Here is a 27,962-nt window from a genome sequence, read left to right on the forward strand (position 1 = left end):
TTATATCGACACTCCCAGTCCCTGTTAATAATACATGGATATTGTTAATATTATATTATACAGAGGGCCTTCAATATTTTGTTACAGTCAGAGAAGAGGTTGTAGACTACTACAACATGATGTAATCATGAAATATCTAAACTGTATTATATGATTTATGATTCATCAATACCATGATGATAGTAGCCTATTATAATGACATATTTATAATCAATCAGAACATTCTTCAAAAGTGTCTCACTCAAACCTTGTCTCACTAACTAAAATGAACTAAGACACTTAGAAAAAGTGTACCAGAAATGAATGAAAGATTTGCAACCTACCTGACAAACACCACAAAATAAGGTAACGTTGTCTGTCATTGATCGATGAATCAAATCACTGATCCGCTGAATGACAGACACTTGCTGCAGCCAATCGCATTGAAGGATGAGTTCCGTCCATGCAGGTGGGTGTTAACCGCAGCAGCCAATCGTGTTGCAGCATCAGTTCTCTTCCTGTAGGTGGGTGTTTGCTACCTGTGTGAATGAAGCGATTCGACACTGGAACTTAGCAAGCTCACATTCCGGGCTTTTCTCGCTGGAGCTTTTACACAGCGGCCCTGGACTTATCGTGGAAATGGTTGCTGTTGTAACCACGTAGAGATATTTTCCGTTCTGTGTGTGTTTGTGTATTTTTATTTTCGTCATAAGGAGGAAGCACTCAGTGCTACCGCTAGCCGATGCTAACTCGCGTTCATTTTCGCTGCCCTGTGGTTTTCCTGCTCTCGTTTCTGGAGGACTTAACGCAGACCCTGTCGAGATAAACCATGGGGTGTTGACGGAGTTGAAGAGTGCTCAAAATTTTGCTACAAAACACTTAAGCCAAAGTCAGAGGTGTCTCACTACTGCTTGTAGCATGTTAGCGGTGTGGCTAGTGAGTGTCAGGTGATATTCAGCTGTGAGAGGACGGATATACGTCAAATTAATTCGAAATACTGAGAAAATAGATTCAATATAATATTTGCGTCCCTTCTGGTTGGTTTGATGCTTAGCAGGTTGATTCAGGCTCCAATTCAGTCGTTCAGCGTTAGCGCTATAGCTGTTTAGACGCACGGTTTGTTTACAGTTCTAAAAATATTCACACTTAGTAACGTTTTCATTGAAGTGATAGTGGAACGTTTCCTGGACATTAATCTCTCTAGTGTTTTAATTTAGACTCAATATAATTTCAAAGCTGCTCCAGGCAAGCTAACATATCCATGCTAACATTAGCTAAAGTTGTGCTGGTTTAAAGCCAAATCCACCTGAGACATTTGTTAGCTTTCGTTTATTTAAACGACTGTTGTTTGCCGAGGATGCTCAATGTTTTGCCTTCTCTAGTTGTAGAGATTAGCTACTGCCATACAGGAAAAGTTGAAATGATACTATGACTGTTCAGGCCTGGACGAGATGACTATAGGTTCTAATAAATCAGCAGTTAGTTAAGACATAAAACTCTAAACTGTGTTATATACACATATCTATTGTTGGGCAACGGGAAAGGTTTACAGATTTGTTCAGAAAAACTAGAAATTGAATTCTCAGGAGTCTGAAGCTGTATACCATATTTACAATTGTTACAGAAGCGTAGAAAGCCAATGGAGAAGTTAACCAACTGCCTGTTTTTTCTGCATTGCCTGAAATAGCTCATACAGTTGTTCAATGATCTTATACATATCTCCTGACATCTCTAAAGTTAGTTAAATACATTTTTAGTTAAATGGTATTTTCTAGAAATCCCACATTTGGCTACTTTATCTAAATCAGACAAATGTCTCATGCCTTATCATGCCACAGATAGGTTAAAATGACCATATTCAAAATAGCCAGTTGATCTTAAGCATGTCATCAGAACAGCTTGTTTATTTTTGGACTAGTGTTTGTTTAAAGTGCTGGGAAGTCGAGAAGAAACCAAACCAAGCAGTTTTGATGATTCCTCAGGATGAATGTTTTCATGTAGCCCTTGGGTCACAGTTGTGCCAAAAACTCTTGATGAACTGCACTACAAACCGGGGTCTGCTGGTGGAGCATGCAAAAGAACAGGTGACGCTGAAAAAACACAGGCCTGAAGTTGTTTTGGATCGCCTCGCTCTCTGCTAATTTTTTGGGCAGCCTTTTCATTACCAGACCGAGAAAGTCCATCCTGAGGTTCCCAATGGAAGTACCACACTAGAAACTTTGACCAGGGAACTTCAAGAACTCTGGGTTGTCTCGTCCCGAAGCGATAAGATGGGCTCTCAAGCTCTTCAGATATTGCGGCAGGGAGTGTGGGCTTCTCTGACCGGAGGATGGTACGTGGACCCTCATCAGAGTACCTTCTCGAACTGCTTTCATCTCTACCTCTGGATATTCCTCTTGGCCTTCCCCTTTCTTCTGTACATGGTGAGTTCATGCAGTAATCCTCCAGGTAAAGAATTCCACCAGTACATTTTCCTGGAAAATGTGTCTAATAATACTGATGGAATACAAGAGCTTGAATTATTGAGGTGTCACTAATGTTGAGAAACTTTCCTTACCTGCTGATCTCAAGCTTTACTCGAGAAAGATTGTTGAGACTGAAACTTTGTAGCGATGCAGATTTTATGAAGCAATTTCAAGGATGTTTTCTATGGAATGTCTTTCCTAAGTGGTTACAATAAAGCATAGCATATGTTCACTATTGACACTATAGACATTGTATAAACTTCAAAGATTGTTGGGTTTTTTTCATGAAAGAATCCTGAAAATCCTGGTTTCCACTACAATATTAAAGGGGTACATATCACGCACAGTTTCTGCCAATCTCATATTAATCTTGAGTACCTATAGAGTAGTATTGCATCCTTCATATCTTCGAAGATTCTTTTATCATATTCAAAAAAGATACGCTGTACTGATTCTTTCCGAAAACTGCCAAAACTTGTGGAGTGGGCGGAGCTAAACAGTCACAAACACACACAATACATCATGGCATTATCCCTGTATTGGACAACTTTCCATTCACTATACGTTCATGTTGTATACATTTTATGCACTTGCGTGCCTATTACCAACAAAACAGACATTTAATGCAGTTTCACTCACCACCTGCGGTTTTGACATGTGACCGGGAACAAACAAGCACACTTGCAGAACTCCGTTGCTGCTTCGGAAAAACAGACTGCATGCACTGTTTCCTTAACGCTGGGTTTTCTGGGAAACTGAACAAGGTTATCTTTCGCTCAGAACCAAAAACACACTTCTTTAGTGACATTGTTGATTTCGTGGTCTAAAAACAAAATGACAGCGCTGCCGACGGCTTCCGCAAAGCTCATTGATGGGTGCACTTGTGCTCTTGTTCTAGTGGATGTGCGCACGCGCTCATCCGGGAGAAGTGCCCATACAAGGAACTCCATCCTTTTTTACATCATACAGGGCCGTACTCGGAAAAAAACCCTCCTGAAACTTGTTTGAATCCTGAAGGAGTGTATTTGGCATAGAAATACTCATAGCCAACTCATGAGAATCCAACTCTTTAACAGTGTAAATAAGTCAGAATGCATGAAATAGCATTAGACCCCCCCCCCCCCCCCCCTTAAGCAGCACAACAAATAATAATAATAATAATTCTTAATCCTTTTAAATTGTAATGTTGCATCTTTAGTGAGCATAAGATACTTCTTTCAAAAGCAAAAAACTACAAAAACAGTATTTTGTTCAATACAATTCCTTCAAGGCAACAGTCTGTTTTAAAGTTTTACAGAACGCTAGTACAAGTACCTTACAAGCACAATCAATGTTATTGATCAGATATACAAGGAAGAATCATTACATCAGTCTTCAGGAAGACAAGGCTTTGCTTCCATTTTCTCAGTGTGGCAACCGGTTGGTGATAATACAGAAAAGCATGTGGATAAACATGAAATGTTATGACATTGCAATTCACTAGTGATACTTGTGCTTTCACTGTCTGGTGAACTTGCTGCTCTCCATCTTACTCCTTCTGTAACACTCCTAAGTTTTCTATGCAACTTAGTTAAACATATTTATTGAACTTTATAGCTTTTAATGTCATCAGACAACAATTGTACCCATTTTTATTCTGAAAGTTGTCAAAAGGAAAATATTTTAGATTGTTTTTTTTCTCTGTATAAATTTTTTATATTTACACATTTATTTTTGTCTGTCATGCCATTTTTAATGTTTATTAATTCATCTATTTTTTTAAACTGATTTTGCACTGTTCTTTTCATGAAAATAGTCTTGACTACTGACGTAGCATAAACAATTAATAGAAAATTAATGTATTTATTTGTTTTGTTGTAACTTTTGTTTTGCTTAATGTTAGAGACTTATGCAAGGGCATTATGAAATTTATTACACAAGTCCATTGTGGTCTACATAAGATGTAGCGTCTGAAACGAAATGAGGTTGTAATTGTTGCAACCACATTAACATGATTCTCCCACATTCATTCTTTCAGGCCCTTCCTGCCAGTTTAGTGGTGGCTGCTGTGTACTGTGCTGTGATAGCGGTCTTCTTCACGGCCATAAAAGCAGTGAACTTCCGACTACATGCCATGTTTGACCTGGGCGAGATTGTGGAGAAGAGGCAGGCCTCGTTCGCCACCGACCCCCATAGAGTGGAAGAAGGAGAGGAAGGCTCTGGCGCTCACGACGGAAGCCAACACAGGTACTGTGTATCTACATTACTACATTCTTTTTTGTTTCCACTTATCTATCGCTCAATTCAGCAAGTAGACAGAATCAGTTTGTAGAGCATTACAAGAATCATGCTACGGAGTCAGATGTTCTTTGGGGATTTGTTGTTGGTGAACATCTGTTGGTGTCGAGCAGTCACTCTGCTGTAGTCAGCTTTAGCTCATGTTGGCATGCCTGTGCCTACAGGGACAGTGGTGTCGGTGTGGAAATGACGGTGTTCCGAAAGGTGAACTCCACCCCTCCTGTACGCTGCAGTTCCCAGCATTCGCTGTTTGGATTGAATCAGGTGTCGGTAAGGATATTGTTAATGCCAAATGTCACATCTCCTTAAGCATTATTCTCCTTAACTTGTTGGAATTTCCTCTGACTTGTTTTCTTTTCTTTTGCTCAGGAATTTTTACCACAGCTTGAAGACCCTGGTGGCTCAAAGGGTACATTGTGTTGTTTTTGTTGTTATTGTTGCTTTTTTTTTAAAAACACCAAATAGTTAACATGAACTGGTATGCTTGCGTTTCAGTTCTTCTCTGATTTTTATCATTTTTAAAATTTCAGATATTAAGGAGCTCATGCAGGAGCAGGGCTGTAATAATGTGATCGTAACCTCAGCACATAGAGACGTCCTTCGACACAACTCTCAGGACAACACTAGTAAGAACTGTCCCTTTACTGCTTCACTACATTAGTGATGCATTGGACAGTTCCCTTTAGACCAGTGTTTCCCAACCTTTTTTTTTGCCATGGCACAGTTTTGATATGTAAAAAATCCCACAGCACACCACTATATTAAAAATATAACAAAATTGCACAAACATGCATAGCTTCAAATGGCATATTAAAACTAGGTATTATATTAAAAGTAGTACTTGCATTTAATGTGAAACTTGAGCTTAAGTCAGGAACACAGTAAGGTCATATAGGTAGCTATTTGATGTTGCTGGTGATGATAAAAAACAAATGCATGTCACTACAGGCATATAGTCCCTGTCAGGCAGTACAAAAGATGAAGCGCTATGCACAGGAAATTTAAAACAGCAAATACCAGACTAAGAGCTATTCTCTGCTCTTCAAATACAAAAAACGTTAGCCTTTATGGACTGTGTATCTTGAGTAAAGAAAATACTGTACTTAAACTTCAGTTCTTTATCTACCCTTGCATTGCAAACAAGCAGAGCTCTCCAAACTGTGCACAGCACATTCTAAATGGAGGCGGGTGGGGTTATGACGTTTGACTGACAATTTGAGGATCAATGGATTTATGAGGTTTAGTCACAGCCTCTTTTAAATGCTCTTTTTGGTTAAATATTTGTAAAAACCCACATACCAACATAAAGGTTGACCAATAGCATTAATTTTATAAAACAAAAATGAAGAAATATCAAAATACAAGGTTTCGGCCCGGCAGCAATGATATTCTTATTTGTAGCATTTATTTTTGGAATTTGATCATTTTCCGCGGCACACCTGACAACCCGTCAAAGTGGTTGGGAAACACTGCCCTACACTTCCAATCCAGAGCGCAACAATGGCAACCCACATTTTCAGCAGCTTTGGTTAAAAAAAAAATCGAATTCAATTCTTATCTATTTTGTAAATGCATGTTTAGATCTTACTGTGAATTTTTCATCTATATACGTTTACGTCTTCTTTTTTTACCCGTTTAAAGTGTCATAACTTCCAGTGAAACTACGAAAATCTGGTGGCATTTTATTTTTGAAATGCCCACATCTTAATAACAATCAACAACTGATGGAGTTTAAAAAAACAAAAGACCAAATGTACATCTCAATACAGAAGAAAAGATCTGTCACTACTTCTGTTTCATCACAACTGTTTATTAAGGAAAAAGTTAAACCAACCAGCTCTGAGATTAACCAAAAAGTTTACAGTCATGTATAAAATAATTAGTTACATTTTTATTACAAAATATTACAAGATATTAAAATCTTATAAATTAAGTTAACTGAATGAATTGAAAGCTTAAAACCAATTAATTTGTTTAAGATTAAGACTAGTACACGGTGTGTACCTATAAACAACGCTAATCTGCTCAGTAGTAACTGGACGCTTTTTGTCATTGCAGGTGTGGTGCCATCCTGTCTGGCTGGGGATTACAGAGGGCTAATTAGTGTGGGTGATGTAATGTCAGGAGGGTTTAATAGGCTGCACCCAGCAAACTGTCCTTCCATCCCACCGTCCCCCTCCAGCCAAGAAGATGGAGATGAGAAGGACCAGGTGGAGAAGGGGTGTGTGGAGCTGGTATCTCAGCAGAGCCCCGATGGGGAGGGTCTAGGAGGCTACTCCACCCTGGGACCTTCAGCCGATTCTGAGAGCCTGGGAGATGCTCCTCTCAGCCCTCTTATCAAGAGTAGCTTGAGTGAGGAACTAAGCGAGAACTTGTTGGGTTTGGGCCTAGACCCTGTCACTTTTGCCCCTGGTGCTGAGCAACCAGGCAGCCGCACCGGAGTGGCCCTGGCTGCGGGCTCCACTGACAGCTGCTTTAGTGGAGGTGGAGCGGCCACAGACAGAGAGACTCTCAGTACAGTCAGTAGCTACCGCAGCGAGAAAACGGACTCAACACAGCTTGAGAGCCCCTCGCTGGGCCAGACGCATAAACTCGTGTCTAACGTTCCTTCCACAGCTTTGCCTCAGGGTAAAGGCCCCTATCAGCAGCCTGGAGACGTGCTGCAGGGTGGCAGCGACACAGATGACCTGTCAGACAGCGTGCTGCTACGCTCACCCTCCAAAGAGCTCTCTTCTGGGCAGGGCCTGGACAGAACTCTGGTGGAGGGGGAGGACCTTCCCCCTTTGCTTTCAGACATTGCACAGCTCTCCTTGCAGGACTCGTCACCGTCTAGCAGCGGGCCTTCTGAGACCTGCGATCTTGACCGTGGCATCCCTATACCCCCCCTTCCTCCTCCACGACAGGCCAGCTCTGTACCGTCAGGGTTGGCACTGGGCTTGGTCTGCTCAGAGCCAGCTCTGCCGGTCTCCGCCCCATCCTACCTCCTAGCAGAGCCACCATCTTTGCAAGCTCAGCAGCAGGTGGTGCGACCTAAAGATCTGAAGCTGCTACGTGCCGGGGGCAGTGTGGGTCACCGCCCCGGTCGCAGGAAAGCTCCCCGTAAACGAGGTGCTGCTGGCAGTAGCAGTTTCGACTGTGGCTCCTATCGCCGGCACCACAACCGTGGCCAACACAGAGACTACATCCCTGTACGCAGTCGGCTGGGTGCCAAAGCCTACAGTGAGAGCTTGTTCGAGGACTCCAGCGACGAAGACGATGGCAGCGATATGAGTGCAGGCTCTAGCCTAGGATCCCAACGTCGCTTCAGCTCTGACGACGAAGACGATGATGAAGATGATGATTCGAGCTCCTCTACCTCCTGCTACTCCCCAGATCTGGCGAATGCTGCCATCGCTTCCCAGCCTGGCCCCCCTCAGTTACCTAGCCCTGGAGAGGGGGAGGAGCCTGACACAATAGGACCCTCCCATTCTCGCAGTGCCCAGCGCTCAGCCAGCACAGCCAGTGCCAAGACTCATGCCAGAGTGCTCAGCATGGATGGGGCCGGTGGGGGTTCCAACAACACAGGGACCCTGGCAGGGACTATGTTACCTTTACCCCCTTCTTCCACTCCTGCCCCACGTCCACTCACCATCTCTAAATCAGACCTAGAGGCTCGGACGGTGCACTCAGAGGGTTTCTCCAGGGCACATCATAGGCTAGACTCACTTGGGGGCTCCTGGGCTGGGAATCAGACGGGCTGGAGGGCAGGAGAATTGCTGGAAGAGGGGGCAGTAGGAGGAGGTGAGGAACAAGCATATTCATTCTCAGCATTCTCTTTAGAGCCATGTATAGCTTTGTTTGTGGTATGTTGTGTGAGACCTTCATCATACCACATTATATTCACCCAATATTTATGCTGGAAAACTATTTTTATATATTTATATATATATATATATATATAATAATTTATTTGAATATATAATATACTTTTTCATTTTTCAATAATTATTTTTCAATATTTATTTTAATTAATCAACTCTCTGCTAGTTATTTTATTTATTTTGATAATGGTGTGCGATACCCACATTGCCATAATAATAATTAGGCTGAAAGAAATAGTCATTGTTATTTTATTAGACATTTGCAATTTATATATATATATATATATATATATATTTTTTTTTTTTTTTTCTAATAATTCGTTTAAATTATTTCTGCTGTGGTTATTTCATTTATTTTCTGTGCCCTTTTAAAATTGTTTGCCTTTTGCCCATGTAGCCCCAGAGGAGGGAAGTAAACGTGACTCTGTGAGCAGTGTGAAGAGGACGCAGGCCATTCGCAGGCGACATAATGCTGGTAGCAACCCCACCCCACCCCCTTCCGCCATGGGCTCTCCTCCTAGTCTACAGGACCTCCAGAGAGTCCGTACTTCCTCTCACTCACGCACACGAACGCTCCCCTCCGCCCTGCACTTCGCCGCCTCATCTCTGCTGCTGCTGCCCCGCAGCGGTGTTCACGAGGCATCCACCTTTGACGACACCTCAGAGGGAGCTGTGCACTACTTTTATGATGAGAGTGGTAAAGAATCATTTGTGCTTCACTGGTTTGTGCTAACACTAATTTAATTCTGGTAGTTGTCGTTTCTTCAATTGAAATTCTCATTTCAGGAGTAAAGAGGTCTTATACTTTTGGGCCTGCTGGTGGAGGATATGAGGACCCAGTCCAGTAAGTCTTAGAACTTGTACCATTCGGATAATATATAGAAGTCTCCTAGTGTTTGACCCGTTTTCATTGGCTCAGGGAGCGAGAGCGACAGTCACAGTCCTCCAGCTTTACCTCCACTGATGTCCAGGAGGTGGCGCCGGTGCTATCCATGCTGCAGCCTAGACCGGTGGTCCTCCAGGGCATGCAGGTTCGCAGGCTTCCCCTGGATATGCCAGAGGTGAGACTTCTTCAACGTCCTCTAAACGTATGTTTCGTTTCAAAATCCTGCTTGTATTGACGGTTTTCTGTTTGTAGTTCGAGCTAGATCACGAGTCCCCTCATGAATCCCAGGAGAACACGCTGATGATTGAGGAAAAGGCCAAACCTAAACAGTATTACAGATTCTGGGTGCTGCCGGGGAAATGGTTAAGAGTTCGTTACGACAGGTTAGCATTGCTAGCCTTACTGGACAGGAATCGACGTGTTGGCGAGAATGTGTTTGCAGTGGTGCTGGCCAGCTTGGTGGCATTCCTTGGCTTCCTCCTCCTTCTCCAGGGCTTCTTTAGAGACATCTGGGTTTTCCAGTTCTGCCTAGTTATTGCCAGCTGTCAGTACTCCTTGCTAAAGGTCAGTGTGAGATTTAGCATTTTTAAAGTGGTCCATTTTGTGTTTGCTTCATCATCAAAAGATATTAATGTGTCCAGTGTTAATCAAATTTTTCTTGTCCATTTCAGAGTGTACAGCCTGATGCAGCGTCTCCAATGCATGTGAGTATTTGGCTGGCTTCTCTTTTCTTAGACTTTCACAGTCAAAGACCAGCCTAGCTCATTTGATGTGGTCTTTATTGCAGGGCCATAACTGGATCATCGTGTACAGCCGGCCGGTGTATTTCTGCCTGTGTTGTATGCTGATCTGGGTGTTTGACTTGGTCGGCCACTCAGACAGTATGCGGCCTTTCACTCTCTATGGGGTCACCTTCTTCTCTGCCCACTTCCTGCTCTGTGCTAGAGACATGCTCACAGGTCTGCTCACTATCACTCAAAGCCAGTTCTGTTAATTGAGTGGTGCATAATATATTAATGTAAATATTCATATGTTTCCCTCTGCAGTTTTCACCCTCTGTTTTCCCATCATCTTCCTGTTTGGGCTTCTACCTCAGGTCAACACGTTCCTCATGTGTTTGTTGGAACAGGTGGACATGCACATTTTCGGTGGCACTGGTGAGACATGTATTGTACATTACTAATGCTATGAAGCTAACACTTTACAATAAGGTCCAATCATTTAATATTAGTTAATGCATTATTTAACATGAGCAACGAGCAATATATTTGTTACAGTAAAGATTAATCTGTTAACGTTATACAGGGAGTGCAGAATTATTAGGCACGTTGATTTTCTGATCATATTTTTTTTCCAGGCACATTTGACCAATTCCAAACCACAGTAATCCTAATAACTTCTATTGATTTAGTATTTAATAATGTATAAGTGATATATAATTGTTCATGAAGGCTGGAAATTAAAATCACCTTATATTCAGGTGTGCAGAATTATTAGGCATGTTTTCTTTTACAGATAAATTGAGCCAAAAAAGAGATTTAACTCCGACTGAAAAGTCAAAAAGTATTAAATGCCCATGAGAAGGATGCAATACTAATGCAATACTAGACATTGCAGTTAAGGCATGACCATTGGACAGTGAAATGCTCGTTGGGTCAGCAGGATCTGACAAAAACAGGTGGTGAAGAAAAGACACCTGTTAACTGCAAAAGAATTAAGAATTAAGGTGAAGAATTAAGGGTGAAACCATCAGGAACCCTTTAGTCTCCAGCGCCACCATTTTCCAGAGCTGCAACCTACCTGGAGTCTCCAGAAGTGCAAGGTGTCAGGATCTCAGAGACAGATAGGCTTTATGGACAGATAGGTTGAGAATGACTCTTGAAGGACCAGCACCACATCCTCTAGTACCACTGTTTGAAGAATTCATCTTCCAGAATCTGGCAGTACGTTTTGGGAGTTCATTTTAGTCCATCCTGAAGTCCGTTTTGCAGAGATGGACTAAAAATGAACTCCCAAAACGTACTGCCAGATTCTGGAAGATGAATTCTTCAAACAGTGGTATTAGAGGATGTGGTGCTGGTCCTTCAAGAGTCACTCTCAACCTATCTGTCCATAAAGCCTATAAAAAAAACCTTCTTCATGTATTTTACAACACTTCAGCTTGTGATTCTTATCTAGTGGGGGTCATTTTTTTTAGGATTCTTTACCTAACTGAAGTCTCTGAGATCCTGACACCTTGCACTTCTGGAGACTCCAGGTAGGTTGCAGCTTTGGAAAATGGTGGCGCTGGAGACTAAAGGGTTCCTGATGGTTTCACCCTTAATTCTTCACCTTAATTCTTAATTCTTTTGCAGTTAACAGGTGTCTTTTCTTCACCACCTGTTTTTGTCAGATCCTGCTGACCCAACGAGCATTTCACTGTCCAATGGTCATGCCTTAACTGCAATGTCTAGTATTGCATTAGTATTGCATCCTTCTCATGGGCATTTAATACTTTTTGACTTTTCAGTCTGAGTTAAATCTCTTTTTTGGCTCAATTTATCTGTAAAAGAAAACATGCCTAATAATTCTGCACACCTGAATATAAGGGGATTTTCATTTCCAGCCTTCATGAACAATTATATATCACTTATACATTATTAAATACTAAATCAATAGTAGTTATTAGGATTACTGTGGTTTGGAATTGGTCAAATGTGCCTGGAAAAAAAATATGATCAGAAAATCAACGTGCCTAATAATTCTGCACTCCCTGTAAATAAAAATATAAATGTCAATTGTTAATTCATGTTAGCTTTGACTATTACCATACACAGATTAAGATATGATTTTAATGTATTAATAAATGTTGAAATGAACATTTAACTGAGAGAATAACAAATTCCGTAGAAATATTTTTCAGAATTGTTAATGTTAACAAATCAAACCTTATTGTAAAATGTTTCTATAGCTATGTTGTTCCTGCTCAACTGGCACAGCATGACACATGACACAGCAATGCTAAGCTCATGGGTTTGATTCTCAAGGAGCAGGCATACTAATATAATATGTATATTCTTGCACCATGAGTATGAGATCTTGTCATTTGTCATTTCAGCCACCACAAGCCCCCTGTCTTCAGTCTACAGTCTGTTGCGCAGTATGTTGGTGGCGGCTCTGGTTTATGGATTTTGCCTGGGTGCCATCAATGTAAGTGGGATGTTGTTTGTCTCTTTTACAACAGAACTGTGTTTATCGGTGCTTCCTTTACTCATTTTATATTTTGTGTGTGTGTGTGTGTGTAGGCTCCGTGGGGAGAGGCACATGTCCCAGTGCTCTTCTCTGTGTTCTGTGGCCTCCTCCTGGCCTTGTCCTATCATCTGAGCAGGCAGAGTAGTGACCCAACCATCCTCTGGTCAGCATCACCACACATGCTGTTGGCTTTCAAATCATATCATTCCACCAACTGTGATTGACATCTAACATGTTTTTCGCACTGTTCACTGGGCAGGTCTCTAGTTCGCTCCAAGTTATTTCCAGAGCTCGAGAGCCGAACACCAGAAGAGCCCCCATTAGAGATTAAAGACCCTCTCCCAGAGAAATTGCGTGACTCTGTGGTAAAAGCTCTCTCCATCTGCTTTTATCTTTTGCTAAATAAGTGTTCTAATGGTTTTTAAATGGATCCTCCCTCTCTCTGACTCTGCAGAAAGAAACTCTTCACTCAGACCTGGTCATGTGCCCTCTTATGGCCATTATCACCTTCGCCATTAGTGCCAGCACTGTCTTTATTGCTCTGCAGGTCAGTAGGCTTTCCAGAATATGATTTTGATTATGTTAATAGTTTAATTCTGAAATGCTGCTGAAGAGCTAGTCCTAATCCAAGGACTTCTAGTCGTAAAGGTGGGAAGTCTCGTTCAGTGTAGCGAATCAAGAAATTAATTTCCATTAAACTATTTTTCTAAATTATTGCATTGATTTTAATGTGTTTTTTGCATTACTTTTCAGCCTGCTCTCAGTTTTGTCCTGTACATCTTGGCAGGGGTAGTGGGGTTTTTCACACACTACCTCTTGCCTCAGCTCCGCAAACAGCTGCCCTGGTTCTGCTTAGCCCACCCTGTGCTGCGATCCCGAGAATACAGCCAATTTGAGGTCCGAGGTGAGTAGTCATACCAACATGCACACATTAATGTCTGAAAATCTGAACAAGTGTGATGGACTGATCTCTCTCTGTCTCAGATGCTGCTCAGCTCATGTGGTTTGAGAAGCTGTATGCTTGGCTGCAGTGTGTGGAGAAGTATTTCATCTACCCGGCTGTAGTGCTCAACTCCCTCACCACTGAAGCTCACACTGTCAGCCAAAACCCTGACAAACCTGGAGCCTAGTAAGAACAAGAACATCCAGAATCCTAGTGTAGAGTAAAGCTTAACACTAGCTGATGTTACTCTTGTTGTTTTGGAAGATTTTATATCCCAGGTTTTCAATGTAGTCTCAGACTTTAGATTTTCAGACTTGCACTGTGATGATATCATTCATCTGTTTCTTTAGTGGCCGTGCTCTGTTCATCTCGGTGGCAGGGATGAAGCTTCTTCGTTCATCCTTCTGTGTCCCGTCTCAGCAGTATGTCACTCTGTGCTTCACCGCCCTCTTCTTCCAATTCGACTACCCACGCTTTTCACAGACCTTCCTCCTCGACTACTACTGCATGTCCATCCTCTTCAGCAAGGTCTGAGCACACAGTCACATCTGTGACATTTAAAGAGGCCATATTCAACACTTATAACATTTACATTCTGTCCCTAAAGTCCAGGTATAATGTTATGCAATGGGTATTTTTTTTATCACAATCTAGTTTTTCCATCACCAGTTCCACCTTTCCTATGTACAGTACCATTTAAAAATTGTGACCCGTGCTGGCAAAAGGAGTTGGAATGCGCACAGGATAATTTTGAGCTACAGGCAAAACAAGTGAAAAATGTAAATTGAGGTTTTCCCAAAAATGTGTTCATTAAGCCCTTGTCTAGCAACCATAATGCTCAAAATACCAATTCAACATCTAAAAGTAACTTTATTTGTACGTTTTCTGAGAGGAGTACATCAAAACGATCTTACTCACGCTGAATGACAGATCTGAACGTTATCTGTTATGTCTTATGTGAAAGTATGGTTTACTGTTGTGGATTATAAATTATAAAACATCTGTGCGGTACAGTAGGTCTTAATAGGCTGTCTGTTTCATTGATGTTAATCAAACAACTGTGGTATCATGGAAAAATAAGTTGAATATATATATATATATATATATATATATATATATATATATATGTGTTTTTTTTTTGTTTTTTGTTTTTTTTTCCCTATAGATATTTGGTTTTGACTTGGTGTGTGTCAAATTTGGTGTTATTATTACTAGGGATTTTAAGGTATGGTTGCTAGGTGATTTTGTTGTGGAACCTTAAACCAGAAAACTTAACCCAATTTTTCTCAAAATTCACGTTGCTGACTATTGACTTCAAAAAGGTGTATTTTTACACCTAATTATTTTTAAAATTATTTTTTTTTGTCCAATTCAAACCATACATAATTTTGAAGTATTTTGTATTGAGAATGTAACAACTCATTTTTGCAAATTTGCTCATTGGGAATCATTTTGCCTGCACGGGTCACAATTGATTTCTCATGGAAAATGTTAATTCCTGACCCCTTTAATATTTTTGTGGAAACCCTCATACATAGAATAGAACGTTTAAAAGAACAGAATTGATTTGAAATAGAACTCTTTTGTAACGGCCATTGCTGAATAAATGTATTCATTTCTTTTATAAAAAAAATCATACTGACTGATATATTTATATATATTCTATTTGAGTGATATTTTTTAAACGTTTGAATGTACTGTGTAACTTGTGCTCTTGCTGGAGTGAGATTGTAAAGCAGAATCTTAAGACTGATATTGCTGTCATCTCTCCTGTGTGTGAGCAGATGTGGGATCTGCTGTATAAGCTGCGTTTTGTGCTGACCTACATTGCACCTTGGCAGATCACATGGGGTTCTGCTTTCCATGCCTTCGCTCAGCCGTTCGCTGTTCCCCGTATCCTTTACCAGCATTACTCACACAGACCTGAATGCTGATCTTGTAACTTTACCCTGGTGTTAATATGTGATTGCTGCCATTTCCTTTAGCACAGCTGGACCATTGGTTTTGCTTTGGGCCACAGTTCACATGTTCCTCCTCTGTTTTAGGTAGTTTTCATACTTGGTTCAATTGCTTTGTCCCTTAACTTCATTTTTGCTCTCAGACTCAGCCATGCTGTTTGTGCAAGCTGTGTTTTCAGCTCTCTTTTCCACTCCCCTCAACCCTGTGCTGGGTAGTGCTGTTTTTGTTACTTCCTACACCCGACCTGTGAAGTTCTGGGAGAGAGACTATAAGTAAGCCATTAGAAATCTCAATCAAATGTCAGCTGAGTTGTTTGTTTTGCTAATTCAGTCTTAATTAAAAAAAGTAACGTGACTTAAATATGATTTTGTCCTTTAGCACCAAACGGGTGGATCACTCTAACACGCGTCTGGCCACACAGCTAGACCGCAACCCTGGTATGTGATATTGTATATGATTAATACAGACCTTTCATCTGTTTTTTCCTCTTAATCAGTCCTCTAATTCTCCCTTTATCTCTCGCTTGGATAGGTGCTGATGACAACAACTTGAACTCTATTTTCTATGAGCATCTGACACGCTCTCTGCAGCACTCGCTATGTGGGGACCTTCTGCTGGGCCGCTGGGGAAACTACAGCACAGGAGACTGCTTCATCCTTGCCTCTGACTACCTCAATGCTCTCGTACACATCATTGAGATCGGCAACGGCCTTGTCACTTTCCAGCTCAGAGGCCTGGAGTTCAGGGGTGAGCCGTGATGCAGAAAAGGGACTGAAATTAAATGCAGCACTGTTTTTCTTAATCAATGGAACACACTTCAAGGTTTTTAAAATCTGATCTGAATCTAGTTTAAAAACATACACTTGATGATCTACCAGCGTCAGTTACGTCGCTTCAATGCCATTCATAAATCATCTCCCATGGCCTTATGGGATAGTAAAGTGTCCATGGTATGCATCTTGTTAGAAGAAGTCATCCGGTTACTTTTTGCCTACTCTTTTATGAGTACTATGAATTCGGACATAATACTTTTGTCACAATGTTTTTTGCCTACTATATAGTTGGGAAGTACGTGATTTTTCAGATGCAGCCAATGTGATTTCAAACACAAAAACTCACACAGAAACATACGCCCTGTTGCTAATAGACTCATGTCAAATGAAAACGATGTGTTCTAAAATTGGCTCAAAATATCGAACATGTTTTATATTGTCTGACTGGGTAGAAGCATAATGAAAAGCTAAAAAATCTGCACTTGTGCCCATTTTACACATTACCTAAGAATCTACGCTAGTTGGCAAAAATCAAGTACACACTTGAAAATAAAGTTTCCAAAAGGTGGTTTTCAAAGGGATGCCATTGAAGAACCATTTTCCCACCAAATAACCTTTTAATAAACCGCTCTTAAAATAAACTTTTTGTACTTCGCTTGAAGAATAATTAAAAAACCTAAACAACCCTTTTCTACTATAAAGAACCTTTATTCGAATTGAACAATTTGGAATATGTTTGGTTCGGTTTTATAAGGTTTCTGATACTGAATCCCAACTGATTTACCTTGAACACAGCAGGGTTTTTTTCTCTCTCTTCATTTTCTTTTTTCTCGAATGACTGTTTTTAGGAACGTATTGCCAGCAGAGGGAGGTTGAGGCGATCACTGAAGGGGTGGAGGAAGATGAAGGCTGTTGCTGCTGTGAGCCAGGTCATCTCCCCCACATGCTCTCCTTCAACGCAGCCTTTGGTCAGCGCTGGCTGGCCTGGGAAGTGGCTGCCACCAAATATGTGCTGGAGGGCTACAGCATTAGCGACAACAATGCAGCCTCCATGCTTCAAGTATTCGACCTGCGCAAGATTCTCATCACATATTACGTCAAGGTCAGTTCCTATCAGACAAATGACCAAAATAAAACCACCAGTATCTGTGTTTACATAGACCCTAATAATCACAAATTGTAAGCGCACTTAGGAGCACAGTCGGAATAAAAATATGCATGTGCCCACTTCAATCAGAATGAATTGGCCAAGTCTGATTGCATTTTAATTTTGATTGTAAGGGGTGGTTTAATAGATAAGACATGTAAACACTCAATTGAATGGAAAATTTTTACAGCTTGAAGATTTGTGCTTATATTTATCATGTTCTCGTCATCTTCAAATTAGGACCCGAAAAGGGAAAAAAAAGAAGCAATGACAGGATAATGTTTATTATGTGCCAACAGCAAGAAACTGTATATTCGTGCAGTTTACTTAAACGCACACAGCAATCCGATCATTTTGTTTACCATTCATGTAAACGTTATGGTCGATTTCATAATTCAAAATGATTTTAATTCTGTTAGAAACTAAATGTGTCCATGTAAACGTAGCTACTGAGATGCAGAGCAGTGATCCAAGTCTCTCCACCACAGAGTATCATCTACTATGTGAGCCGCTCACCCAAACTGGAGGAGTGGTTGGCCAACGAGGCGGTGCAGGAAGCGCTGCGGCCCTGTCTCAGCCCTTCCTATGTGGATAGTGACCCTACCTTCAACCTAAACATAGATGAAGACTACGACCACCGTGCTTCCGGCATCACCCCCTTTTCCTTTTGTCTGGTGTACCTGGAGTGGATCAAATACTGCAACAGCCGCAGAGAAACGGTATTTTAAAGACTGCTTTGCTGTTTACAGTTGCTGACTGGTCTGGTTACATGGGAATGAAAGATGGAACTCACTGTGTGGTGTTTTTTTCCGTTACAGCCCGTTGAGAGTGAGAAGGATTCCCCTCTGGTCACACTCTGTTTTGGGTTGTGTATTCTGGGCCGTCGAGCTTTGGGCACTGCCTCCCACAGCATGTCAGCCAGGTAAGTGTATAAACAGATTACAGCATAAGTTGTCAGCTTATGCACAATACACACATTGTTTCTACTGCTTCATGCCTTAATTTTATTTGTGGGCAACACGAAGCCATAGCTATTTGAAGTCTGAACACAAATATAATATACATATATTACCTGTAAAATATATGATTCTGATTCAACAAGGAATTTATTTCCTGCTGCCAAAAAACAAAATTCTACATAATTATGGCCCGTGTTGCATCAGTTGTGGGGCATTATGTAGCGCAGGGGAGTAGACTGGGTAAACCCAGCCCGACCTGCCGCCGATTTGATTTCTCCCTGCAGCTCAGGCTCCAAACTAGGCTTGCTACGATAGTCGGTGTTACCGGTGTCCAGACTCAACACCGGTTACATCACTTGCCCACCGTGGCACCGCCCACCGTGTTTTTGATTTTTTTTTATAGTAATAAAATAATTTAGTTCAGTTAGAGAACAGACAATACAAATAAAAACTGAACGTATCTGCTTAATAAAGCAGGATCCGACCATGAGTCTCTGCAGCGGCAGGAGTCATTCATCAGATTTAAGAGTGACGAGCTGACTGAGATGATCGCGGAAGATTTGGTTTCAAAGCGAAACGTAAAAGCGCCTATTTAAGGGAGTTTGTCATTTGTTTTGTTGTTGTGTTTTTCATTAAAAATAATAGGCTAATGAACCCACAATTCAAGCAACCCGCAGCCGAATTGGCGCTAATTCAAAACTGAAAGTAAAATGTGCACGGCTGCACAGAGCGCGCATTGTTTACTTTGGCCTGGCTCCGCAGTGCGAGCCTCCGCGCTCCGCGCATTTATTTTTTGCCGCGCGCACCCTCGCACTCGTGCGGGCGCGTCGAGTATAAACAAGGGGACGAACTGTTATTCATTCATGGCGTGCATCTCAATCATGGACTGATCAATGCTTGATCAGTGCCCTGACTACTGAACTAGGGAACTGATTGAGACGCACCCATGGCCTCACAGAGCGTGCATTTACAGACAAGCTGTCATACACGGTGTGTGCGCACTGGTGCGTTTTCAGTTCAGAGCGGTCGTGTGCATGTTACTTTAGATTTAAAAGCCTCCGCCGGTGATACCGGTATTACCGGTGTTGTCACACATCAATTAACCGGTGGGAAAATTTCCTCACAGTCACATCCCTACTCCAAACCTGTACATTTTTCTATCCTGCTTCCGTTACAACTCTGCTGGGACCAATCACAAACTGTCTTATCCACCTGCTGCACAGTTGGCGGGTTTAACACGATGACGATAGAGAAGCGTCAATCCAATTCCTTTTAACCTCTCGACGATGCTCAATGGCTTCTTTAGTTTAGCAAACAAATCGCTCGAGTGGGTGTAAATACCAATCACTTTCATGTTTTTTAGCACAACCTGCAAAAATTGCTCAATGCCATTGCTGCTTTTGCAAACTGCTGATCAATGTTATAAACCAACACGTTTGTTGACACGTTTCCTGCCTGGAGTTTTCGCGTCGCTCTGCAAAGTATGTCACCCAGATCGTTGGTTTGATTGGTTGAAGGACCATCCAATTGCGTACCGAGTCATTTGAACTATGCCAGTTGATCACGCCTCTTGTGCAGTACAAAATACAGAGCAGACTCTGTCACAGTTTGGTCTGGTGATAGCCAAACAAGCAATTTTATGCGATGCATACAACACTTGGTGTATATTTCGTACATACTTGTATGTGTATGTATAAAAAAATCAGTACACGTTGTTCTCATCAACCTGAACAATGTTTGCTCCGACAGTCATTAGCTCCACCCAATAGGAAATCAGCTATTTTGCATTTAGATTTTTCGCATGTGGATTTTTTTGAAAACTGCAGACTCTTAATTGTTAAATACTCATGTGTACTCATGTGAAAGTGGATTCATGTGTTTCTCACCAAACTTGGTCAACATTATTACAAGGCAATGAGGATGCTAAATTGCGAGCAAATTTTTATATTTCAAAAGGCAAGGGATTAAGTGAAAAGGATACCGGAAGAGTCTTATATGTGACTCTGGACCATAAGTCGCACAGGTATATTTGTGGCAGTAGCCAACAATACATTGTATGGGTCAAAATTATCGATTATTCTTTTATGCCAAAAATTAATAGGATATTAAGTAAAGATCATGTTCCATGAAGTCATTTTGTAAATTTCCTACCATAAATATATAAAAAATGTATTATTAGTAGTAATGTGTGTTGCTAAGGACTTCAGATTCCAGATTTCCAAATAGTTGTATCTCGGCCAAACAATCCTATCCAATCCAAATTGTTGTTGTATGTTTTTTCATGGGGGCTGATTTCATGGTTGTGACTATTGTGGTTCATGGTCATAGTTCTGGCAGCTGTAGCATAAACAACAGGTTTTGAAATAGTCTATATATATTTATACACTTAAATGCATGCACCCAATGTGCTTTTTTCCTAACGCCACCAGTAAAAGTGGTGCTGTAGTACTTGAGCCCATCCTCACCCAGCACCTTTTCACAAGTATTGCTAGTTGGAGCAAAATCACTACTCATTTGCAAGTTAAACATTTCTCAGCCTTTTGCCTTGCTGGGCATGCCTACTTTATATCACTGTATCACATTAATTTCACATATGGGTTTATATCCCATGTCACTGTAACTCACAAAGTCTTTTGTAAATCACTGTGTGAAAACCATTTTGAACAGTTTTTTGTTGGGGGCGGGTCATAAATAATTTATGTAAACTAGGTTTTCTTGCATTGTTGGGTTTTTATAAGTGGACTTTTGTTGTTGTAAATTCACTGATTCTCTATCTTGGACATACAGTTTGGAGCCTTTTCTCTACGGCCTTCATGCCCTGTTCAAGGGTGACTTTCGCATCACCTCTCCTAGAGACGAGTGGGTTTTTGCAGACATGGAGCTGTTGAACAGGGTGGTAGCTCCCGGTGTACGGATGTCCCTCAAACTGCACCAGGTACAGCTGAGGCGTTTGTCAGTCCCCACTTAACTGCACTTTAATGAGGTTTCTGGGGTAAAACAGTGATATTTTCATAGCCTGTACTAAAATAGACTTTAGGTGATGTACAGTTCGCATCACATGCTGTATAAAGTAAAAGTAGTCTGATGAAAATGCAGATATAAAAATGGCTCTCTGGAATGCTGGATTCTGATTTGTTTTTTGTTCACTCTGTCCTTTCATCCGCAGGATCACTTCACCTCTCCTGATGAGTATGAGGATCCAGTGGTGCTGTACGATGCCATCACGGCTAATGAGGAGAAGATGCTGATCTCTCATGAGGGTGACCCTGTTTGGCGCAGTGCTATCTTGGCCAACATGCCTTCTCTGCTCGCTCTGCGCCATGTTATGGATGATGGCAGCGACGAGTACAAGATCATCATGCTGAACAAACGCTTCCTCAGCTTCAGAGTTATCAAGGTACTTTTCAGCAGAAGCCTGTTTATTAGCATGTACATTTCTGTTGACTGTAAAAAAAAATATTATTTGATTATGACAATACTGTAACTAGACTATCCCTGCTGCTTCCTTCAGGTGAACCGGGAGTGTGTGCGTGGGCTGTGGGCCGGACAGCAGCAGGAGCTGGTCTTCCTGCGGAACCGGAATCCTGAACGCGGAAGCATCCAGAATGCCAAGCAAGCCTTGAGGAACATGATTAACTCGTCCTGTGATCAGCCCATCGGATACCCCATCTATGTCTCCCCACTCACTACATCCTACGCTGGGGCCCATGTCCAGCTGCGCTCGGTCTGGGGAGGCCCCATCAGTCCCCACAACATTTACACCTGGTTCATCAGCAGCTGGGATAGGTCAGGCGTCGAAAACAAGCATGCACTCTGCCATGTTACATCACATTTTAGGTGTCTAGTGTTACTAATGTATATGCTTTCTGTTCTCTTCAGGCTTCAGAAAGGTTGTGGTGCTGGATGTAACAGTGGGGGGAACATTGAGGATTCAGACTGTGGTGGTGGCTCTACCTCTATCAGTAACAACCCTGCAGCTCATCCTCCACAGAGCATAGCATCCAGCATCCCTCAGCCTCATCCCACAACTGTACAGCCCTTGATGGGTATGACACCTGCTTCTCAGTTAATGTATCACCATCCACCTCCAATCAATAAAGCAATGTATGCAGGTTGAGTCTCACTCTTCCTTTCCTTTCTCAAGGGACCGACAACCCAGTTGGACCATCTTGGCCGCTGCATCCCCAGCCCCTCCCACTTGCCCTGCTCAGCCAATCAGAGGGCAGGATGGATGCAGGGCTGGTTAGTTCATTGCAACGCACCTCTTCCATCCATGGGCTTTTGGGTCAACACCTGTCCAGCTCCCAGCTGTCTTTCAGTGGTTCAGTAGCCCTTCCACCTGCAGACCGTTTCTGCCCCAGTAGCCTGCAGGACAATCTAAGTCACAGGGTGTCTCAGAGGGGCCTAAGCCTGGGTCAGGGCAGCGGGCTGCACTATGAGGCCCTGTATAGCAAATGGAGTCTGCCAGGGAGGAAAGGATTCAACGGACCTGCTGTAATGGAAGGGGATGGTTCAGCATCACAGAGCATACGCACACAGGTAAAGACCGTTCCAAGGTGATCTCCAGGATCGGAATTGGGGCAGATTGAGCATTTCTTTTAAACTAATCGTTATTGGCTATTATAAGCCCAATCCTTTATTTTACATCAGCTTTGATACTGATGTTATGCAGTAGTTGGTGGGAAATGCACCTTGAAGTTAACCAATGAGGTTTGTTCTAGTGTGTTAAAGACACGTTCGTGCTGGTGTTCACATGACCCCTACCCCATGCCACCCTTTTTATGTGGACTATGGTATGGTTCGCTGGTGTGCACTAGAGTTCGATAAACAGCATTCACATCATCCAAACGAACCAAACTCTGACATCAATCAAACCCGTGTGTACACCAAATATGCTAGTGTGAAAGCACCCTAAATATCAGATTGTTGACTTGATTTGTGTTTTGTTTTTTTTACTTTATGACAGTTGCAAAATGTCACGTGGTGTGACTCGACCCCAAACAAAAATTATATTTGTTACTAACATTTTGCGAATTTTTTTTACTCCTATTCAGCAATGACACCTTAAACTGATCAAAAATGACTAAATATATTTATAATGTTACAAAAGACTTCTTTTTAAAGAATCCTGGAAAAAATGTATTATTCCTTCCACAAAAATATTAAGCTGCACAACTGTGGCCGGTTGCATAAACTGCATAAACTTTGAATTAAGTTAGTAATCTTTTTTTTTTTTTTTTTTTTTTTTTTATAATAATAGATTACTAAATATTGAATTGGCGGTTTTTAGGAATGTATCTCTAATAGGAACTGACTGTCTTCAGAAAAGTTTTGATGGGATTTTATTCTCCGTATAATGCCTATTAGTGTTTCTAAGTGCAGCGCTGATTTGTGTACAGCGGTACACACGCATCTAACATAGGGCTACAGACACACGCCGATTTTACTTTCACTTTAGACAATTTTCAGTCCTTCCCGAAAAATGCTGCTTTTTTTTTTGTGATTGTTGCGGGCAAAAATCCTTGATTATGCGGCACGTTTTCTTAAAAAATGCGATGGAAAATGCGGGATATTTATGCAATTTTATGCGATGAAATTACGAGAACTTGCAAAAACTGCGGTTTGATGAAAAATAGAAAAAAAGCACTACATCACAGAAAGTGCTGGGAATAGCCTATTTAAGTTCTCATCTTGTTTTATTGAAGACCTTAATAAACACATGGCTCAAATTTACAAAACATTGAGTCAAACAAATTCTGTAGCTTTACAAAAGGAATATGCTACAACTTCTGAAAAAAATGAATAAATAACTTACTGTTTTACAGAGGTAGCATATACAAAACAGACATTTGAGTGCTTCCAATGCACAAAGTGCAATCTCTTAAAGGGTTGGTTCACCCAAAAATGAAAATTCCCCTCATGTCGTTCGACACCCGTAAGACCTCCGTTCATCTTCGGAACACAAATGAAGATATTTGAGTTGAAATCCGATGGCTCAGAAAGGCCTCCATTGGCACAATGCATGGTTCACTCTCAAGACCCATAAAAGGTACTAAAGACGTCGTTACAAAGTCCATCTCACTACAGTGCAGGTTCTACAATAACTTTATGAAGCGACGAGAATAGTTTTTGTGCGCAAAAAAAAAACGAAATAACGACTTGTATAGTGATGACCGATTTCAAAATACAGCATCATGTAGCTTCGAAGCGTAATGAATCAGCAAGTCGAATAATGATTCGGATCGCGTGTCAAACCGCCAAACTGCTGTGACTTTGGCGATCCAAACCCCTGAATCGACTCACTGATTCAGAACGCTTCGAAGCCTCATGATGCCGTGTTTTGAAATCGGTCAATACACCGGGAAACTGCTTTGCGCGGTCTTTTGCTGTTATTTTTGTTGGCAAATGGGAATTGGCGTGCTTCATCATGGTTTCACCGATATCTATGGTTTCACCACGGGGTTTGCAGCTTTTCGATGACGTTCGCGTCGGGTAATTACGTCACTTCAAACCATTCCCATGGTAATAGGGGGAAATGGCGGCTCTTGTGTGAAGTAAACTAACATTTGTCAACTTTCTGCTAATATATATGACTTTTTTGCAATGAAAATTATTTCTGAATTAAAGTGACAGTGCATTGTTCGCATTAAAATAAACATGTATTGATGCGAAAATCTAGTAATTTCACCACAGATGCAAATAATTTGAATATAATTTATAATTCTACTCCGTTTCAAAGTCACATTTTTTGCCTCAGGTAAAGCAAGGACAACGACACCATACAAAAAGACAAGATTTTTTGTCTATGGTAATGTTTGTGATTTTAAAGGAACTGTATGTAAGAAAAGTATTTCTATTAATCATAAAATGGCCCTGATATGTCACTAGACATTAAGAAATCATGTTAATTTCAAATACTTATATCACTGACAACAGTAGTCCGGCCAGGATATTGTCATTTAAAAGTGAAGTTGCAGCCCTCAACTGATGTTGATGTTGACATGTTGTGTTTTGGTCTGAAGCGCCACCCTCCACCTATCTACCAATCACGAAGTCAGTAGTGTTTCTGCATCCGGGTTGCCAGCTCTGCTCTAGTTACCAGAGCTGCAGCTACATACTTTTTGGATAAAAAATAAAACTTTACGAAACCTAAAAGACCTCGTTATGAATCAGAAAAACGTTGTGACAATGAAAAAAAAAAAACTTGCTGTGTAGGACTCGTCACTTGCCATTGGAAGCTCCTTGTAGCAGCCTACGTTCCTGCTGGATCCTGCAGCAAATCTGGCAACCTCGAGTCAGTGGAGAGGGGATACACCGCTCTACGGTCATTTGAAAGTGATTGCAGTACCAGTTTTGGCCACAATCTTACATACATTTCCTTTAACATTGACTATAACATACATTTCCTTTAACATTGACTATAACATATGTTTAAATGTTTTGCCACTTACGTTGCGTGAGCAATGTTATATATAAATATAAAGGAATTGAATAAAACGTTATTTGTTTAACTTTTGATGTATATATAAAATTAAGACATTTAATGTTTTTTCTTTTTCCCAGCCTTCGCAACCTCCCCTTCCTGTGCTGCCCACTGATGTCAGCCCAACACTGGATCCAGTGGGCGCAGTCGTACCCTCTGAGACCACGCCCCTTACATCATCAGACCCGCCCAGTGCACGGGAGGAGTCTACAGAACTGCCTTTACTTGAGCACCTCCGCTGAGCCTTCACTGCACGGCAGGTACAGCTTGGATCAGACTAGCTCATGGTCATCCTCACCATCAAGAGAGAGAGCTGGGAGGAATCATCTTCAGTCAGATCTGCATATATTAGGATGTTTCTCGCAAGTATACTTGCACATCACCAGATACGGAAGCACACTAGAAGAGTGCCGTGTAAGTAATGAACTCTAGACTGAGCTCTCCTAAGCTTCTTTGGCTACACTTTGGCCTCCAGGCCAGTAAGTCAAAAAAAAAAAAGTGGGCAGTCAGTGCAATCTTAAGGGATTTTCTTTTTTTTTCCTTCTTACAAAAGGAGGTTCAGGTCATTTAATCAAAGCAAATCTGTGACCTGTACCACCAGCAGTAACAAAAAGGGAACTCTCCTCTCCTCTGTAGCAGCCTTAACCCTCTACTCGAGCTTGTTTTTACCCTCCATTGCCAAACATCCTCAAACGCTGTGCGTCAGCTGTATTGTGCAGGATTTTTCTTTTTAATCTCCCTCCGATTAAAGCACAGAGCTTTCTACCACATCAGCCACTGTCCTTGCAAGACCAAAGGACTCGACTTTGAATCCCCTCTCGCGGAGCTGTCATTTCATAGCTCACACATTCCAGAAAAGGCATTCGATCACGTCAGCGGCCCATCAGACAGCTGCATGTCATGTGCTCACGCTCTTTAATGACACGACCTCGACCGTTGTTCAGCGAGCTTCAGGGATAAGACTTGAATACACACATGTACTCGCTCACATGTGCACTTCCCTCGGCACCTGGTGCTCCCTACATAGTTTACAGCCAGCTCAGGTGAGGATGGAGGGCCCTGAGGTTTGGGGGAGAAGTAGAAGTCATCAGACTGGTTGTCTCTGTCGTTTTTCCGACCTTCTTTCTTTTATTTCTTTACACATCCCACAGGAAATTAGACTACCTTCTTAATTCCTAAACTGCTGCCTACCGAATGGGCTCTGGTGATGTAGTGGGCCAGAGCATGAGGGCTTCATGGCCTCCCGTTGGGCTTTTTTTTCTGCTACTGCAAGCTCCTCCCTCTCCGCAATACTACTGCTACTGCACCACCCCCTCTACTACTAATAGAACTAACCAAACTACTGCTTCGACTTCTAAACTCCAGCGTTTTAGTTGGAAGAACTTGATGGAGGGGGAGGGCGGGGGACAATAAAGATGTACCGATGCTAAAGACAGATTTATTTGATTGCTGATCTCAAATGAAGATGGATGGAGTGGCTGTTTTTTGTTGTTGTTTGTGCTGATACTAGCTGGACATGAGTGAACTGTAAGCTTTCCCCTCATTCTTGAACCCACCTGATTGTGACTAGCGAATTCCCTGTGTGTAAAACAACTGGAAATGTAGATGTCATTTATATATCTGCTGTCGGGCGAACGAAGCTCAGACTGCCTGCTGTGGAAAGCAGGGCACTCACTGCCTCTACAACAACAAACATATCAAATGCTCAAACAATACACCACTGACATCAGCCTGGAACAGCCGCGGCGCGTCGACGTAAAGGAGCTTGAAATATCCTGTGAGCCGTTTAAAGTGGTTTTCAGATTCAGAAAGCCGTTTAGTGCTTCTTCGTCATACAATTTCCTAGCTTAAAATGATTGACGTAGCTGAGCTGTGCTCTGAAAAAAAGCTTTGCGGTTTGAGAGTCAGCGTGTGGGGGCCTCCATGAGAAAATGGTGCCTTATGATTTTGACTGGGTTTCAGGTGGAAGAGAGGGATTTTTGCTGGAGATTTTGCACTGG

The 27,962-nt window shown here is 41.7% G+C and overlaps 1 protein-coding gene across 2 annotated transcripts; it reads left to right on the forward strand.

Annotated features, from left to right (window-relative positions):
* The first annotated feature begins 520 nt into the window (after positions 1 to 520).
* LOC307137792 (pecanex-like protein 3) lies at positions 521 to 26,448 on the forward strand. Of its 2 annotated transcripts, XM_079835726.1 has the most exons (33): positions 521 to 2,402; positions 4,462 to 4,670; positions 4,886 to 4,991; positions 5,091 to 5,130; positions 5,252 to 5,356; positions 6,780 to 8,501; positions 8,979 to 9,278; positions 9,368 to 9,425; positions 9,501 to 9,642; positions 9,720 to 10,031; positions 10,139 to 10,171; positions 10,255 to 10,426; positions 10,514 to 10,624; positions 12,565 to 12,656; positions 12,752 to 12,861; positions 12,958 to 13,063; positions 13,153 to 13,245; positions 13,452 to 13,602; positions 13,683 to 13,827; positions 13,992 to 14,169; positions 15,426 to 15,534; positions 15,743 to 15,872; positions 15,979 to 16,037; positions 16,132 to 16,347; positions 17,222 to 17,475; positions 18,009 to 18,239; positions 18,339 to 18,442; positions 21,267 to 21,414; positions 21,646 to 21,876; positions 21,991 to 22,265; positions 22,359 to 22,525; positions 22,624 to 23,018; positions 26,043 to 26,448. In XM_079835726.1, exons 1-33 carry the CDS (start codon positions 2,250 to 2,252, stop codon positions 26,202 to 26,204), a joined length of 6,819 nt encoding a protein of 2,272 aa, XP_079691852.1. In that variant the 5' UTR covers positions 521 to 2,249; the 3' UTR covers positions 26,205 to 26,448. The 2 variants fall into 2 exon arrangements, with proteins under 2 accessions (XP_079691852.1, XP_079691851.1); XM_079835725.1 differs by lacking the exon at positions 5,252 to 5,356.
* The last annotated feature ends 1,514 nt before the right edge of the window (positions 26,449 to 27,962 follow it).

The sequence above is a fragment of the Gobio gobio genome, assembly GCF_949357685.1.
Source record: "Gobio gobio genome assembly, chromosome: 14".
NCBI lineage: Eukaryota > Metazoa > Chordata > Actinopteri > Cypriniformes > Gobionidae > Gobio > Gobio gobio.

Coding starts and splice junctions, on each gene's coding strand:
- LOC307137792 (XM_079835726.1), top strand. CDS start 2,250: ATGGGCTCTCAAGCTCTTCAGATATTGCGGCAGGGAGTGTGGGCTTCT. Junction 4,671..4,885: donor CACGACGGAAGCCAACACAG/GTACTGTGTATC, acceptor CTGTGCCTACAG/GGACAGTGGTGTCGGTGTGG. Junction 21,415..21,645: donor TGTCCCTCAAACTGCACCAG/GTACAGCTGAGG, acceptor TTTCATCCGCAG/GATCACTTCACCTCTCCTGA.